Source organism: Fundulus heteroclitus, chromosome 19 (assembly GCF_011125445.2).
Source record: "Fundulus heteroclitus isolate FHET01 chromosome 19, MU-UCD_Fhet_4.1, whole genome shotgun sequence".
Lineage (NCBI taxonomy): Eukaryota > Metazoa > Chordata > Actinopteri > Cyprinodontiformes > Fundulidae > Fundulus > Fundulus heteroclitus.
In genome coordinates this window covers 22,390,025-22,404,326 of record NC_046379.1, presented here as the reverse complement: position 1 = coordinate 22,404,326, position 14,302 = coordinate 22,390,025, and the positions used below count along the sequence as shown (strand labels likewise).

The following is a 14,302-nucleotide window of genomic DNA, read 5'->3' as shown; positions in this document are numbered from 1 at the left end:
GTGACACAACCCCTGAGGGGTTGCTTTATAAAGGGCTGATTCCTGCACCAAGGCAGTCTCTCTGCAGGTTTAAATTCTTGAATCCTTACCTCTGTTTTCCTCTGATTTGTCTGAAGAAAATAGTTTAAGGATAAATTCTGTCTTATTTTTCATGGAACAATGGATGGATGGATGGATGGATGGATGGATGGATGGATGGATGGATGGATGGATGGATACAGCTCCCCCTTGTGTAGCCTTATATCTGACCGCAACAGCAACTGGTCATATTGTTTTTGAAGAAAATGACTCTTTCAGGGATTAAAAAAAATGTAAGGATGTAATTATATGAATCCGTCAGCAGAGGGAAGTATTGTCTCTGTTTTCGCAAATAAAGAAAACCTGTTAAGACAAAGAGAAATCTGGATCTATGAATTTACTGCCAATGTGGCGCTAATATTCATATTCATTTTACAAATTCATTCCTAGAGGTGGTCCTTTTGGGTTTTGTTGTTGCTTAATACCGCAAACAAACTAATAAGATTGGGTTGCCTTGACTTCACTCGTCCAGCAGGGGTCACTATGCACAGAGATTTTCCCATTGTTCTCATCTGCTCTCTAATTTTATTTTCCCGGAGAGAAAAATGCATTTCTTGCATGAACAATTTCTACTTTTGTCAACTTTTACACATAATATAATGGAATAATTTCATCAAAGCCTACTTTGGTATTGATATCTGAGCATATTTGCTGTTACAGCTCCTCAGTCTGCCATCTGCCACATGGCTTTGAGAAGCACACACCCACAGAACCCTTGGCTCTAATTCAAAGGGATTAACCATATTATATTTGTGGGTCATTGATACTCTGACCTCCACAATATGAAAGAGAAGCATCAGTGAGAGGAAGATGAATTTAATGTCAGAAATGGATGCGGACACTGGAATGTGTGGCACCCCAAAAGATGCCCTCTGTTCCTCCCAGGCCCCACCTCGCCCGGGAATCCTGTCGGCAGGTTTAAGCCCTCAACCATGTGTGCCAAAATACCAAATGAGAGCGTCACATTTTCTCTCTTTTTTTGAGGGGGAGGGGACAGCTGGGGAATGACCAAGTGGGTCTGCATCTTTAGAAAGCCACTTCCAAGTGGTGAGAAGTCTGTACCATGTGGGGTGGAAAGCGACCCCACAGACGTTGGTTGGGGGGACGCCTGGAACGCACCATGAAGCAGATTTTAGTCTCCTTTGTTAGAACACTTGCTGTTTTACAACTTATGGATCATTTTTAATCACGTAGAGCGTCGGAAATCACACAATAATAGATATAAATGAAAGAGTGCTATAGGTTATTATACAATATATTTCACATAAAGCTTTGGAAGCATCAAGTTAAAAAACTTGCAAGAAAATTAGAGCTAAAAAAAAAACAAATAGGCTGTATGTTCAATTAATTTTTTTTTTAAATAGCGCCAATTCACAACACGTCATCTCAAGGCATTTTACAATGTCAAATTCAATCAATTCATACAGACAGATTGGTCAAAAAGTTTCCTATTTAAGGAAACCCAGTAGATTGTATCAAGTGTTCACGAGCAGCAATCACTCCTACAGAAAGAATGTAAAGGCACAGTGGACAGTTGTCTGCATTGTCCATGGCTTTGCATCAATCCCTCATACTGGGCATGCATGAAGCGACAGTGGGAAGGAAAACTTCAATTTAACAGGGAGGAAAGCCTCAAGCAGAACCAGGCTCAGTGTGAACGGTCATCTACCTAGACTGACTGGAGGTTAGAGAAGACAGAGGATCAGTTTTGCAGCACACAAATATTATTTATGAAAGAGCCATGAACTACTATATGCAGTTTGCATCTAGGTATGTAGGAGAAACAGCAAACCTAAATCCATTTGAGAATTTCTAGCAAATAGAGGCGGTACCTAATGTGGTCCATATGGGCATCATTAGAAAGGGTTGAAAAGGGACTTAGACACCTGATGACGAAATAGAGCTAATCTGCTGAACAAGTTTTCTGTTTATTTTATTAGTGCTGCCAATAAGGAGATGGCGCCCCCTGTTTGCTGATAGGGGGGGGGGGCAATTAAAATGCCTTTAATGACTTGAAATCTGATGTTCACAAACTCTTATTTTGCGAAGAACAATGCACAAACCTTCAGTCTCTGGGTGAGCAAAGTTTGCAAAGAAATACCACAGAAACTTGCAGCTGTATTTGCAAAAATACAGCATTTGCAGCATGATCATTGCGTGTTTCCATTACTACGCTCAATACACACACACACACACACACACACACACACACACACATACACACACACACACACACACACACACAAATCACAGTGTGCATATTGCATATACACCAGGTTACCTAAACCCTAGCCTATAATTATAATCAAACTCTTCTGACAAGTAAGTCTTTTTGTAATAAAGGTTTTTTATTATTATTTTGTTACAAAGTATACTAAAATGAGACAATGAGTCCCCCCCCCTCCCCCCCAATCCAATCCATTTTTATTTATAAAGCACTCAAAACCTAACACAGGGACCTAAGTGCTGTACAGACATAAGCAAAATATAAAATGAGAAAATATAGAAACATACACTAACATAACAAACACCATATGATCAAAATAAAACCAACACCCCATTAAATATTAAAAGGCCAAGAGAAAAGGCCTGTTTTTAAAAGAGATTTAAAAACGGCCAGGGGTGAAGCCTGCCTTATGTAAAGCGGCAAAGCGTTCCAACATTTCTCTTGAAATTTGATCTTGCTGTCAAACTTTCGACTTGTGGTGTGAAATTCCACTAAAACAGATTGAAATTTGCCGTTGCAGTGTGGAACTATGTGAACCGTTTCAGACTCTTGTCTCGAATCTGGGCCACTTTGTTTAACACACATCTGTGCGCATGTGTGGATGGCAGTGGAGGCTATTGATCCGGCTCATGTGGAAGGAGGGGGTACTTGCTGAGGTAAACTAACATTTTCAATGCTAAAATTTCCGTGATGAGATCTAAAAAGCCAAGCAGGCAAGTGGTTGTCACAGTGACTGATGCTTCCTGTGGGTGGAGATCTCATCATGGGAGCTCCTGTCAGAAGATAACTTGCTAAAGAATAGATGGATCACAGAGGGAATCATTTACGAACAAACTGTCTTTCAAACAACTAGGACGTTGTTTTCATGTTCTCTTGGACATAGCTGTTCAAAGAGACCATGAATACATGAAATCTGAAAATTTTCCCTAAAATATGTCAAAAAAATCATACTTGTTTTTATTTTTATTTGTGTGTGTCTGTGTGTGTGTGTTAAATGGCTTTTTGGAACAGAAACCTAAAGACAGCATGCCAAAAATGCACTGGCTATGTAGTTTAATGTCTTTTCCCAGCTGAACGATGAGTCTGCTTACTGCTGCCTGATGAAGGAAGCTTAAACAACACATCCAGCACTGGGCCGTCTGCTGAGTAATGAGGGGTTTTAGCACAAATGCATCGGAGGCTTTATTGATCAGCTGCACTTTGCCAGTGTGCTGCCGCACAAACAGAAAAATAAACCTTGATTACTCAGACGTTTGGGGAACCGGATCATATAAAACCATTAGAACCTCAAAGAGCATAACAATTGTAAAATAAAATACTTTATCCACTGCCTATCCAGCTCAATATGCTACGGCGCTGCATGGATTTTCCGCATTTAGGCTTCAGCTCCCATGTGTTTCCCTTGAAAATGAAAGGGGAGCACCATAAAAGGGAGGATCAAAACCTCCAAAACCTTCTGCCAGCTGCCTCCAACACACCCGCTCTCCACAGAGGGGCCCCGGCTGGGCTTGTCTGGGTATGCGCCCTGCCTCAGTGTGCCGCGTGTTCCTCCAGAACCGTATAATATACTCATAACAAACACGGGTAATAAAATGACATTTTTGAATGGAAATGCTGTGCTAAAAATAAGCCTATGGAATTACGCGGGGATGTCAGGGAAAGCGTATGAACCAACTTGGAAAGCCATTTGCCAAGTAAAACAGCGTGCCCGTGTCACTTAAAAAAAGCCTCTGATGGAACCAAATCCACCCACACCCACTGTGGGAATATAACGCTTCCAAGCTGACTGTCCAAGGCTAAAGACACTGTGGAGCTCTGCGTTTCTACACTTAAAAGCTTTTCTAACAAGTTTTGTCTGCAAATATGCACCTCCTGGGCTAGAGTCATAACCTAGAGTGATCACACAGTGATGTGTGAAGGTTAAACAGCTCAGAGAGGGTGTCACACAAGGTTGGCCTGGAGGTGATGGGAACCAATTTTATCAGTAAACCGCGTCATAGACTGACTTAAATCTGAATGTTTAACGACAGAGCCTTAGCTAAATAGCCTTAATTTAGACTGGGACTAAATGCAGAGCAAATTTACAAATATGTTTTTGTCCATATCCCTACCACACTGTTACTCTAATTTAATAACAGTATACAAGTGTTTGTTTTGGTCAACGAGACTGGGGAAAAACTCTGTGTTATATGTAAGACTGGCCAATTCAGTTATTATTACCTAAGTCTTTTTTTTTTTCCTTCTGTTTACTCAACACAAGTTATTTTTACTATTGACATAAAAAAAGGTAAGACTAATTTGAAAATGTAAAAATCCCAGTGATATATGAAGTATCACTTAGCACAGATACAAAGCTGCAAGAAAATTGATAGTTTTTTTGCTTTTTTTTTTGTCAAGTTGGGATTTTATATCACGGACCGACTCAGTGGAACATTTCACCAAAATTGTGGCGTTAAAGGAAATGTATCTATTTTTTTAATGACAATCTGAAAAGTCTGTCTTCCATTTACTGCTACGTCTCTAAAAAATTTAATATTGTGAAAAAGTTCAATCTTTTCCGTCACTCATTTCAGAGAGGGAAAATCACACATATAGACTAAGAGTGAATATAGAGTGAGTTATTAAAAAAATATATTTCTTCCAATGTTGCTGATTATGGCTTACATGTATTTAAAAAACCCAAAACAATGTTTCTGAAAACTGTAAAAAAGAACTGATTGTTTTGGGTATAAATTTCATGTTAAGGCCTACACAATTGTTTGGAAGACTGTTGGCTTGTTAGTTGTCCACCAGTCATTAAATCCCTCTGCAAGAAGGACGAGACACAAAAGGTCCTTGATTAAACGGTGCTGTATCCAAGCATATTAATAGAAAGTTGAGTGGAAGGAAGAAGGATGATAGAAAAACGTACATCAGCAGCAGGGATAAACGCTGACATGAGAAGTTTGTCTAGTAAAAACCATTCATAAATTTGGGGGAACTTCACGAGGAGTGGACTGAAGCAAAGTTTGCACTTCATTTGGAAATCAAGGTCCCAGAGTCTGGAGGAAGAGGGAAGAGGCACAGAATCCACATTGGTTGAAGCCAGAGTGAAATTTACACAGCCGGTCATGGTTTGAGGCATCATGTCATCTGCTGGTGTTGGTCCACGGAGTCTTTTGAAGTCCAGCGTCAATGCAGCCATCCAACCAGGAAATTTTAGAGCAAAGGGCAAATGATTCACTTCCTGTGAACCACTTTCTATTGTGGCTCAAGAACAAGACAGCCAAAAATCACATCCTCCTCCGAGCCATAAAGAAAGGATAAAAATAAAACAGCCCCAGTCCCATCCTGCAGATATAGACCCAAGCTTGTTAAGGTCACTTTGACTGCTCGGTACCCACACAATGGTTATATTCTGTCATCTGCTGAGAACATCCCGTCTTGCCACTGTCTCTCAGCGGCGATAAACGCCGACTTCTGTTTCTAGAAAGAAATCCCTCTAGATTGTACTCTGTGGGAACACATGAATAATTAATTAAAGCTCCTGTTTTTTTTTTCTTTTTTGCTGTGTCTTTTTGAAGGACATGCACGTGTTCCCCCAGCTGATCACGTGTTACGCGTGATCAGCTGTTAAAGAAGACCCACAGCTGTGGCGGGTCCTGTAAGTATCCGTGTTTGTGCCTTTTTAAACGGAGGCCTCAGAACTGAGTCGTGCGGCTGCTGCTCTCTTCCTCTGGCGTCCATTCGCCAGAAGAGGCGGGCTCCCCGCCGTCGCTTCGGGGGCCAGCTGTGTCGCAGGCTCCTCTGCATTTGGTGGATTATGGCGCCGTTTGCATCCCTTTCGAAAGGAAAAGGAAGGACATAAACGAGGAGACACGGGACTTTCACCAGCCGTGGGCCATTGTTGGCACCTGTTTGACCTTGACGGGGACACGCCGTGTGTAGGATGTTTGGAATAGCTGTGTTTAAGACAGGTGTCCTGCTGCAATGTGAAAACAACCCCCTCCTGCTGCTTCTTGCGGTACATCTCTGCAGCTGGTTTGTCCTGACGAGGATAAAAAGGCTGAACGCTGGGAGAAGTTGGTTCCTACTGAGAGCGTGATGCGATATAAGATTTCAAAGGCTTTCTGTTCTGCTGCTTTCATGTTTGAGTCAATGTCTGTGAAACGTTTCAAAATTAGCTCAGAAATCAGAAGTACTCGAGGGACGCTGGTAATCAACAAGAAATCCCACTAACTCCCCTGATAAACCTGATTACCTAAGTAGCCCAGGGTGAGATAAAAGTCACAGGTGTTGCTTGATTTTTGTATGTTTTTCCCCCTAGCAAATGAAAGTGTATTGTGCACAGATGAATTATACAGAAACATTATTTATAAAGACCAAAAAAAAATCTTAAAATTCACTTTACTTGACTCAAAAGGGAGATTACAAGGGCAGCCCTGCCTGCCTATGGAGCTCTACCACTCGGCCTATGGTGATGGTCTATTTGAAGCTGGAGTTCTGACACGTATCAGGAAAAAAAGACACAATCGTTTCATTCATTCATCTGACCCAAGTCACACGATCAGGGCCGGCAATTGCTATAGGCGAGCTAGGCAATTGCCTAGGGCGACAAATGTGTTGGGGGCGCCCTCTAGCGTCGCCCTTAGGCTTACTTCCCATTAATCTTAGAATTAGAAAAAAAAGCGAATTAAACCGGTTATGAAGCGTACATCAGTTTGACTTAACCTTACGTATATATATAGCAAAATATGAACAAATAAATATACCACTGAATTATTTTTATTTTATTTTTCACATTTAAGAGAAAATCGGAAAAAATTCCGACAGCACGTAATTTTGCCGTTCTCCCAACAGCACCCAGATGGAGAGACCATTGATGTTCTTCGTCTCTGCAGGCCCCGCTGTAGCCTCGTGAGACCCTCCTGATCTCGCGAGCTTTCAAGGTTTCACTCGCAGATCAGTCTGGCTACTCTCCGTTAAAGAAAATTTGGAGCCGTTCACCAAACGAACGTCCAATCAGCGTTGGCTTTGAGGCGGGTTGAGGTGTGACGCAACGAGAAGATCGACAGTTCAGTCTAAAGAACATGTTGGCTTCAGCCGATGAAACTAGTGTTAGCGTGGCTATCGAGCAAGTTTTATCGGAATTACAGAGTATTTCTTCACTGAAAGAAGAGCAAAACACTGCTCTGGAGGCTTTTCTCAGAGGAAAAGATGTTTTTGCTCTTCACCCGACTGTTTTCGGCAAGAGCTTGTGGTTGTGTTTTCGTCGTCGCTGTTAGTACGTCATATGCTTCGTTGATCTGATTGGTTTATTTGGCCCGTCTATCACCAACATAGGCCAATCAGCTAACCAGTATTTTCGCCCCTTCCCAAAATTACTTCAACGGAAGGTTTCCAGATGGATATGCGGAGCAAATCCATCTGGCGGAGTTAGGTTAGCCCCGCAGAGGATAGTGAGAGGATCTAATAGGGTCATTGTCCAGGATCTGTTGCAGGAACAGGTCTCTGAACATCGTCTCTTACTACATCAGTCGGTCACGGTGCAGACCGAATGTGGCCTGGAGAAGAGACATTGCTGACCAAGGGGTCTCGCTGATTTCTGATCCTAAGTTGGGCTTCTGCCTTGAGAAGTGTTTGATCGCCTAGCAAGTAAAGCAGCTGTTCTAAGTCTGAACTCAGATCCGGATCCAGACCAAAGTGTAAGTCATTCCAGACATGCCTTGTTTTTAGGGAATACTCAGCTGTGTGGGCGTGACCTGAACGCAGCGCAGCACTACGATAAATTAATGAATGAGTACATCATCGCTTTCTGTAAGGTGTGTACATTATTAGCCAGACATGCAAAGAAGTCATGATTGAAGTTTTTCAAGCTTTAAGTATTAGTGAGACGCACAAAACGTAGAGAACACCAGCTAGCACTTCTGGAAACCTCTCCCTGTGCTAAAGTCCTCAGAAGAGCTGTGCTTCCAAAGTTGTTCCGAATCTACAGTGTCCTGTTGCACTTTAAGTTCAATTATTTGGTTTATTCTTTTGAAAAGAAAGACACTGCATGTTGAGGCTGTGGTGTCACAAAGCAATGAAGTATGTTACATTTTCTCATTGAGTTGCACTCATTTCACTTTACAGTCAAAACTGAAAGGCTCACAAACAATACACCAGTGGGGATAAAGTTAGATTTTTTTTTTACTTTTAAGTTGTAAGCAAATTTGATAAAATAGATTTTTGCTCACTGATTATGCCAGATGTTTGACTTCAAGTGAAAATTTAGATTTCAGTCTTTGAACTTGAAGTGGAGACTCTCTGGACTAAAAGTAAGACACTTCTTCTTTAAAATCCTGAGGCTGGGAATTTCACCCTGAATGTTAGAGTACTTTTCGATGTACTCTCAGGTGTTCACCTAATCTAGCTAAAGATAAACCTGCAGACAAATTCTAAAAATAAAAACTTTTGCTCTCAATGCCTGCGATTGTTACATAATATTTTCCACATACAATGTGACATAAGAGAGGACTGGAATGCAGTGTCAGTTCTCACGTATTGGACCAGCAACTTTTTTCTGAACCTTGCCACTACGTACTAACAATGTGATATTCCCTCCTCCTGCAGATCAACTAGCAGCGTTGGCTCATCTAGTCCCCAAAAACCTCAAAACATGTTGCTAACTCATTCAGGGTTGTCCATTAATATTAAGATCATATTTCTGAATGTATTTTCAGCAAAGTTTTTTTCCCCTTGTGTATTTGTTTTTATTAATTGTCACAATAATGTGCTCTCGGGTGTATGCTTGGAATAATATACACTCGATATATGTCTTTATTACCGGAGATTAGTGAGCCAAAGGTTTTAGGTTCACTCGGTAGAACATCTGACATCCTTGCTGCAGGCCTGATTGAGGTCTGGAGCTGAACTGGCAACAAACCTGCAACCACAGCAAACAGCTGAAGAGGAAAACAGTAATGAACTCTGCGAAACCTCAAAGCTTATCCACTCGAACTGTCCAGCGTACAGTTTGGCTGCCCTCAGTAACCCTCTCAGACTCCGGTCGACCGTTACTTTGACGCCTTCTCAAAAAAGTGCACTCTGAGATAAAGAGGAAGTGGTCGCAGATATAAACGCTGACGGGGCTTAATCAGCTGCTGTACAGATGTGGGAATTTATCAGCTCGGCTGTTCCTGGACCTGCTCTGTGTCACGAGACAGACAGAGCAGACAGCACTAATGTGTGAAACTGATTATTTCGGTCTCTCTTAACAGGCCCAGTGGAAAGAGGCAGACTGTGTTGCTGGAGGAAACCGTCGTCTCTTCTCAACCTTTTAATCAGGCGTGAGTCGATGCAGCAGTCACACGCACTGCTGCATCGTGAGATATTCAGAACCTGATTTCCAACGCCACCTGCCTCTCTCAGAAGGCCCAATTTGTGTAGACGCCAGTAAAGCTTTGGAGGGAGGAAAGCAGATCCAGCAGAGCCAAGTTTCAGCGTCTTGTTTTACCTTACAAATTCCTACAAGTCCCTCTCTCTGAAAGAGAGCATTGTGATTCAACCGAAGGCTGCCTACACCTCTTGTGGAAGAGGGGAAAAAGGAAGTGGGAGTGAGTTGGACCATTGGTCTGGCCTAAAGATTTCCCTGTGATGCACACAGGGAGATGTGATGCTTTCAAGTACTGCTCGGCAGGCTTGAACGTTACTGAAAGGAAACCGCAGAAAAAAAACCTAATGTTCATAAATTTTATTACTGTTATGAATCGATTTTGTACAGGTTGTGTTTATCTTGTAGCAGCACCCAAAATATCACTGGGCAACATCCATTGGTATTTGTTTTTGCTCTCTCACATCGTCCCAGATAATCTTACACTACAGGAGGGTCAAAGAATTATAAATTTCCAGTTTTTGTAGCTTTGTGTCAACCAATGATGTCATTTAAAGGTCATTATTAAATCATATGTGATAAACCGAATTAGTCAGATTAAGCATTTCCATCCCGTTCTTAAAATCCTTAACTACACTGATAACATTTTGTCTGGGTAGGAGTGTTTTGCCCAATTGTCACTCAATAAACAAATTTGTCTCACTTGTAGATTTAAGTTTTGTCACTGATATGGCTCACGGGCGCCCCGTGTAGGCTTGGAAGCCATGAGCATAGTTTGCTTATACCTTCAGCTGACTCTGCCGAGGGGCTGTTTAGTCCTTTTTCAAATATGCAGCTTGCTTGTTGCAGAACAAACCCCCGGCTTTGTCAGTATTTAGTAGGCGGCTAATTTGACCGAATTAGGTCTCTGTCTCAGTTTTGTTCAGAATAAACGAAACAACAGAAACAAGGTATGGAATCTTAAAGCTGAACAAAAGACAGATTTGGCATGTGAGACTTCAAAGAAATCCAGAAAATTGCATCTGCAATGAAAAGCACAGGTGCTTAAACTGCATCTTGGGTCCTGATTCACACAGGAAGATTATTCAGACTGGATTTATACTAGATATTAACTCTTTATCACACAACCTTATTAAAAATAATAATAATAATAATAATAACAATTCTGAACCACTTCTTCAACCGCTGCGACCCAGAAAGAGGAGCTTTCCGGACAGTTTTGCTGCCAAGTGGTCATTTTTCCCACAGCCCTTGAAGTCATCGCGGTACGTTGCGAGAAGTGGGCGGGGATATGCAAATGAGGACTCGGTCGCCTGAATAGATGCTCTCTGGCTGCGGTGGTCGGCGGGACACTTGCTGTTTTGAGAGAAACAGAGCACGAGGAGAGCAGAAACCCCGCGTGGACCAACAGAACCAGGAGACCCACAGCTCCCACGGATCCAGCATGGCCTCCAAGTGTCCCAAGTGCGACAAGACGGTGTATTTCGGTGAGTGATGCACACTGTGTGGAGCTAATTATGTCAAAATTACTTTTACTGGCAGTCTCTCTGATCAATGGGGGGAAAAAAAGAAGCATTTGGGTCAACTCGGTATATGCAGTGCTGCTGTTAGGTGTTAGGGAAACATAATAGATGTGGACTATAGAGACATGGGCTACTGATGTTGTCTTTTTGTTTGTTTTTGTTTTTTTAAATAAAGTTGACATGAGAGGGAAACTTTGATTCCCTCTTTGCTTTTTAAACAATATTTCCACACAATGCTCCTACATATTTGAGATGTGATAAGGATCATTTTAGTGGTGGGAAAGATTTTAACTTTTCCCTGTTTTTTAGTTTTTGTTTGTTTTTGTTTTTTTCCCCAAAGGATTCCTTTTGAGTCCCCAACAATCCTTTCACTGAGCCATTTTTTTAGGGGCCAGAGTCACTGGGACAAGTAAATGATTCACAGGAGCAAACTTTGGGAAACCCAAAAGCTGGAGATTCATGGGGGTTAATGAACAAACAAAAAGTAAACAAACATTTTTTATGATTTTTTTTTCCTTTTTTCTATTTTTGCAAGTAGCGCTCCCTCATTACATCATGAAGGGGTGGATCAGTGGGGACAGTTGTGATGCGTTTTCTGCCGTCTGCTGCAGATCACACCAAGGATTTATCCCACCCCGAGTCCGATCTGTGCCATTTTTAATTTGTTGTGTTTGGTAAAGCTCCAGGCGCGACGGGTTGGCTCTGGATCGGAGCTGCCAGAGACCCACTGCCAAGAGAGAGAGAGAGTAAGAGAGAGAGCCATATGCTGAGAGTGTCCACTTGCTGAAGAGTGTGGCAGCAACATCACGCTGCGTCAAGTGGGATGGCAACCAGGAAATGTGCATCCTTTTTTTTTTTTTTTTTCTCCTTGTAAACGAAGCTGAGAAATCAAAACACCCACGTGAGGAAGGCTCTGACTCTTGCTTCCCTGCAGCAGGGATGATTGCTGCTTATATGCTCTGTTCCATAGAAGAGATGCTCACGGTTTGGAGGTGTGCCCACATCAGAAGGAGCTCAGATCCTCAACGTAAACAGTCATTTACATCCTCTGCGCTTCACGTGCATTGGTGCACGTTGAATTGTGCTGTAATCCACTGTTTGTGTTGGGAAAACCACATAGAAAGCACAACATCAGAAAGGCGGGGGGGTCAAAAGCAATTATTTGAGTGGATGGAAGGACTGTTGCGTAACAGGAGCGGCCCGCAGCGCACGTCCCAGCTGCTCCCTCATCCTTTGGGTCGCGGGAGTCACTGGCGCGGGATAATATCCCCTACAAATGCGATTTATTTACAGATTTCGAACATATGAGATATGAGTACTCTCGTTGCACGGCAGCGGGCGAGTCACCCGCTTCCTCTGTGGAGCTTTTCTTTACGTAAGACGGTTAGTTTGGTGCCGGCCAGTTATTTTTGGGTGAGGCGTGTCCAGCTGGGGCGGAGTAAGCGGCGAAGATGATGAGGAGTTCACGGAGGAGCGCAGGGAGGTGTTCATGACTGTATTAACGTCTCGGGCCTTTTTTATTTTAGAGGGAGGCTGTGGAATGCGTGGGGAGAGGGCAGGGCGGGAGGAACATCTGTCATCAACGGGACGCCTAATGACTGCCGGATACTGCAAGATGGGTTCAACGGCGCTACCTACGCACTCTCACACAGACTTCTTGCACTCACTTGGCCCCTGAAAGATGTGAGGCGTTCAGTGCCGGGAGGGGGGGGTTATTACGGGTCTGCAGAAGTCACAAAGCAGGCCTGAGTGGGTGTGATGATTAATCCGTCTGTCCACTGCGTTCCTCTCTCATGACCATTGAATAAGAAACCCAGAACTATTCAGTTGACCCTTCAATTTGAAGGGGCAGTGGCTCTACCTCAAGCTCCCCACCCCCCCACCCCAAGATAATGGATATCTTCACCTTACCTGGAAAGGTGAACCCCAGGTGTCTGCTGGTCATGATCCATGGATATTGTGATCACAGGTGAGGGTTTAAGGCCCATTCATACCTCACGTAAAAGACGGTGTTTCAAACGTTCTAACCGTCGATTTCGTCCGTATTTTGACACGAAAATTGGGAGCTTACGATTACGGACGAAACTGATCAATACGGAGCAATACTACCGGAAACGGTGGGGGCGCTATTGAGTTTGTAGTACAAAATGTAAACAAAATCACGAAAGTTAGACTTCTGGGCTTTAAACAATGGCGGGATTCGAGGAACGACTTTCGGAGCTTGTCCGCTACTACCCACACATATGATGTGTCGTGTCCGGGGCACAGGGACAAACAAAAAGTTTATTTACGGAGCAAATACAACAAAATCATGTCTTGGACCGTCGCCATGTTTGATCAGTGACGAATCATTGGCGCCCAGCACTGCCACCTAGAGGAAATATTGGTTATTGTGCACCTCAACGGACGGAGGTATGAAGGAGTCAACGGATAGAACTTACAGACAGACATACGGACGTGTAGGCCAAACGTAGAGTATGAATGGGCCTTTAGACGGACCAGTAAATTGAGAGCTTCGCTTTTTTGGCTCGGCCCTTTCTTCAACGGACTCCGTCGGATGCGGCGGGGCAGCGGTTCTACACTAAACTCAGCCCAAGCACCTTATTTGGCGGGGTGTTCATTCGCAGGTGTTCTGGATCTCATTCTTTCATTCGCGGTCCTAACCTCGAGACCATAGACGGATGGGAAGGTCGAGAGCTTCGCTTTCTCCTCTAGGTCTTTCTCAGGAGCTCCCCCTTGAGGGTGGAGTTCTCCATCGTCTGTCCGGGGGTAAGCCCGACCACCTTGCCGAGGCGTCTCATTTCAGCCGTCTGCATTCAGGATCTTGTTTGATTGAAACACAGACGGACGGATAAATCAAGAGGTTTGCTTCTTTTTCAGCTCAGCAACCTCAATTACTCGCACACACGAGGAAGGAAGGAACTTGAAGTCCACCACTCGAAGCAGAGAGCACCACCATGACTTTAGATTTTCCATCGTAGCCTCCTAAACATTCAGCTGCGAACTGCTTCGGTCCACGCTGAAGGTCACCGGCTTTAGCTGCCAACAGAACCACCTCGTCTGCAAAAACCAAACCCGGACTCCCTCGTCTCCACAACTGCGCCTTCAGTGGAAATATTTCCC

The 14,302-nt window shown here is 43.3% G+C and overlaps 1 protein-coding gene across 1 annotated transcript in view; it reads left to right on the top strand.

Moving 5' to 3' along the window:
• Window positions 1-10,971: 10,971 nt before the first annotated feature.
• Window positions 10,972-14,302, top strand: part of crip2 (cysteine-rich protein 2) — a 29,889-nt gene continuing 26,558 nt past the window's right edge. Inside the window, exon 1 of the mRNA XM_012871554.3 lies at window positions 10,972-11,143. Coding sequence (XP_012727008.3) covers window positions 10,978-11,143 — 166 coding nt within the window. The 5' untranslated portion in view covers window positions 10,972-10,977. The remainder of the gene's footprint in view (window positions 11,144-14,302) is intronic.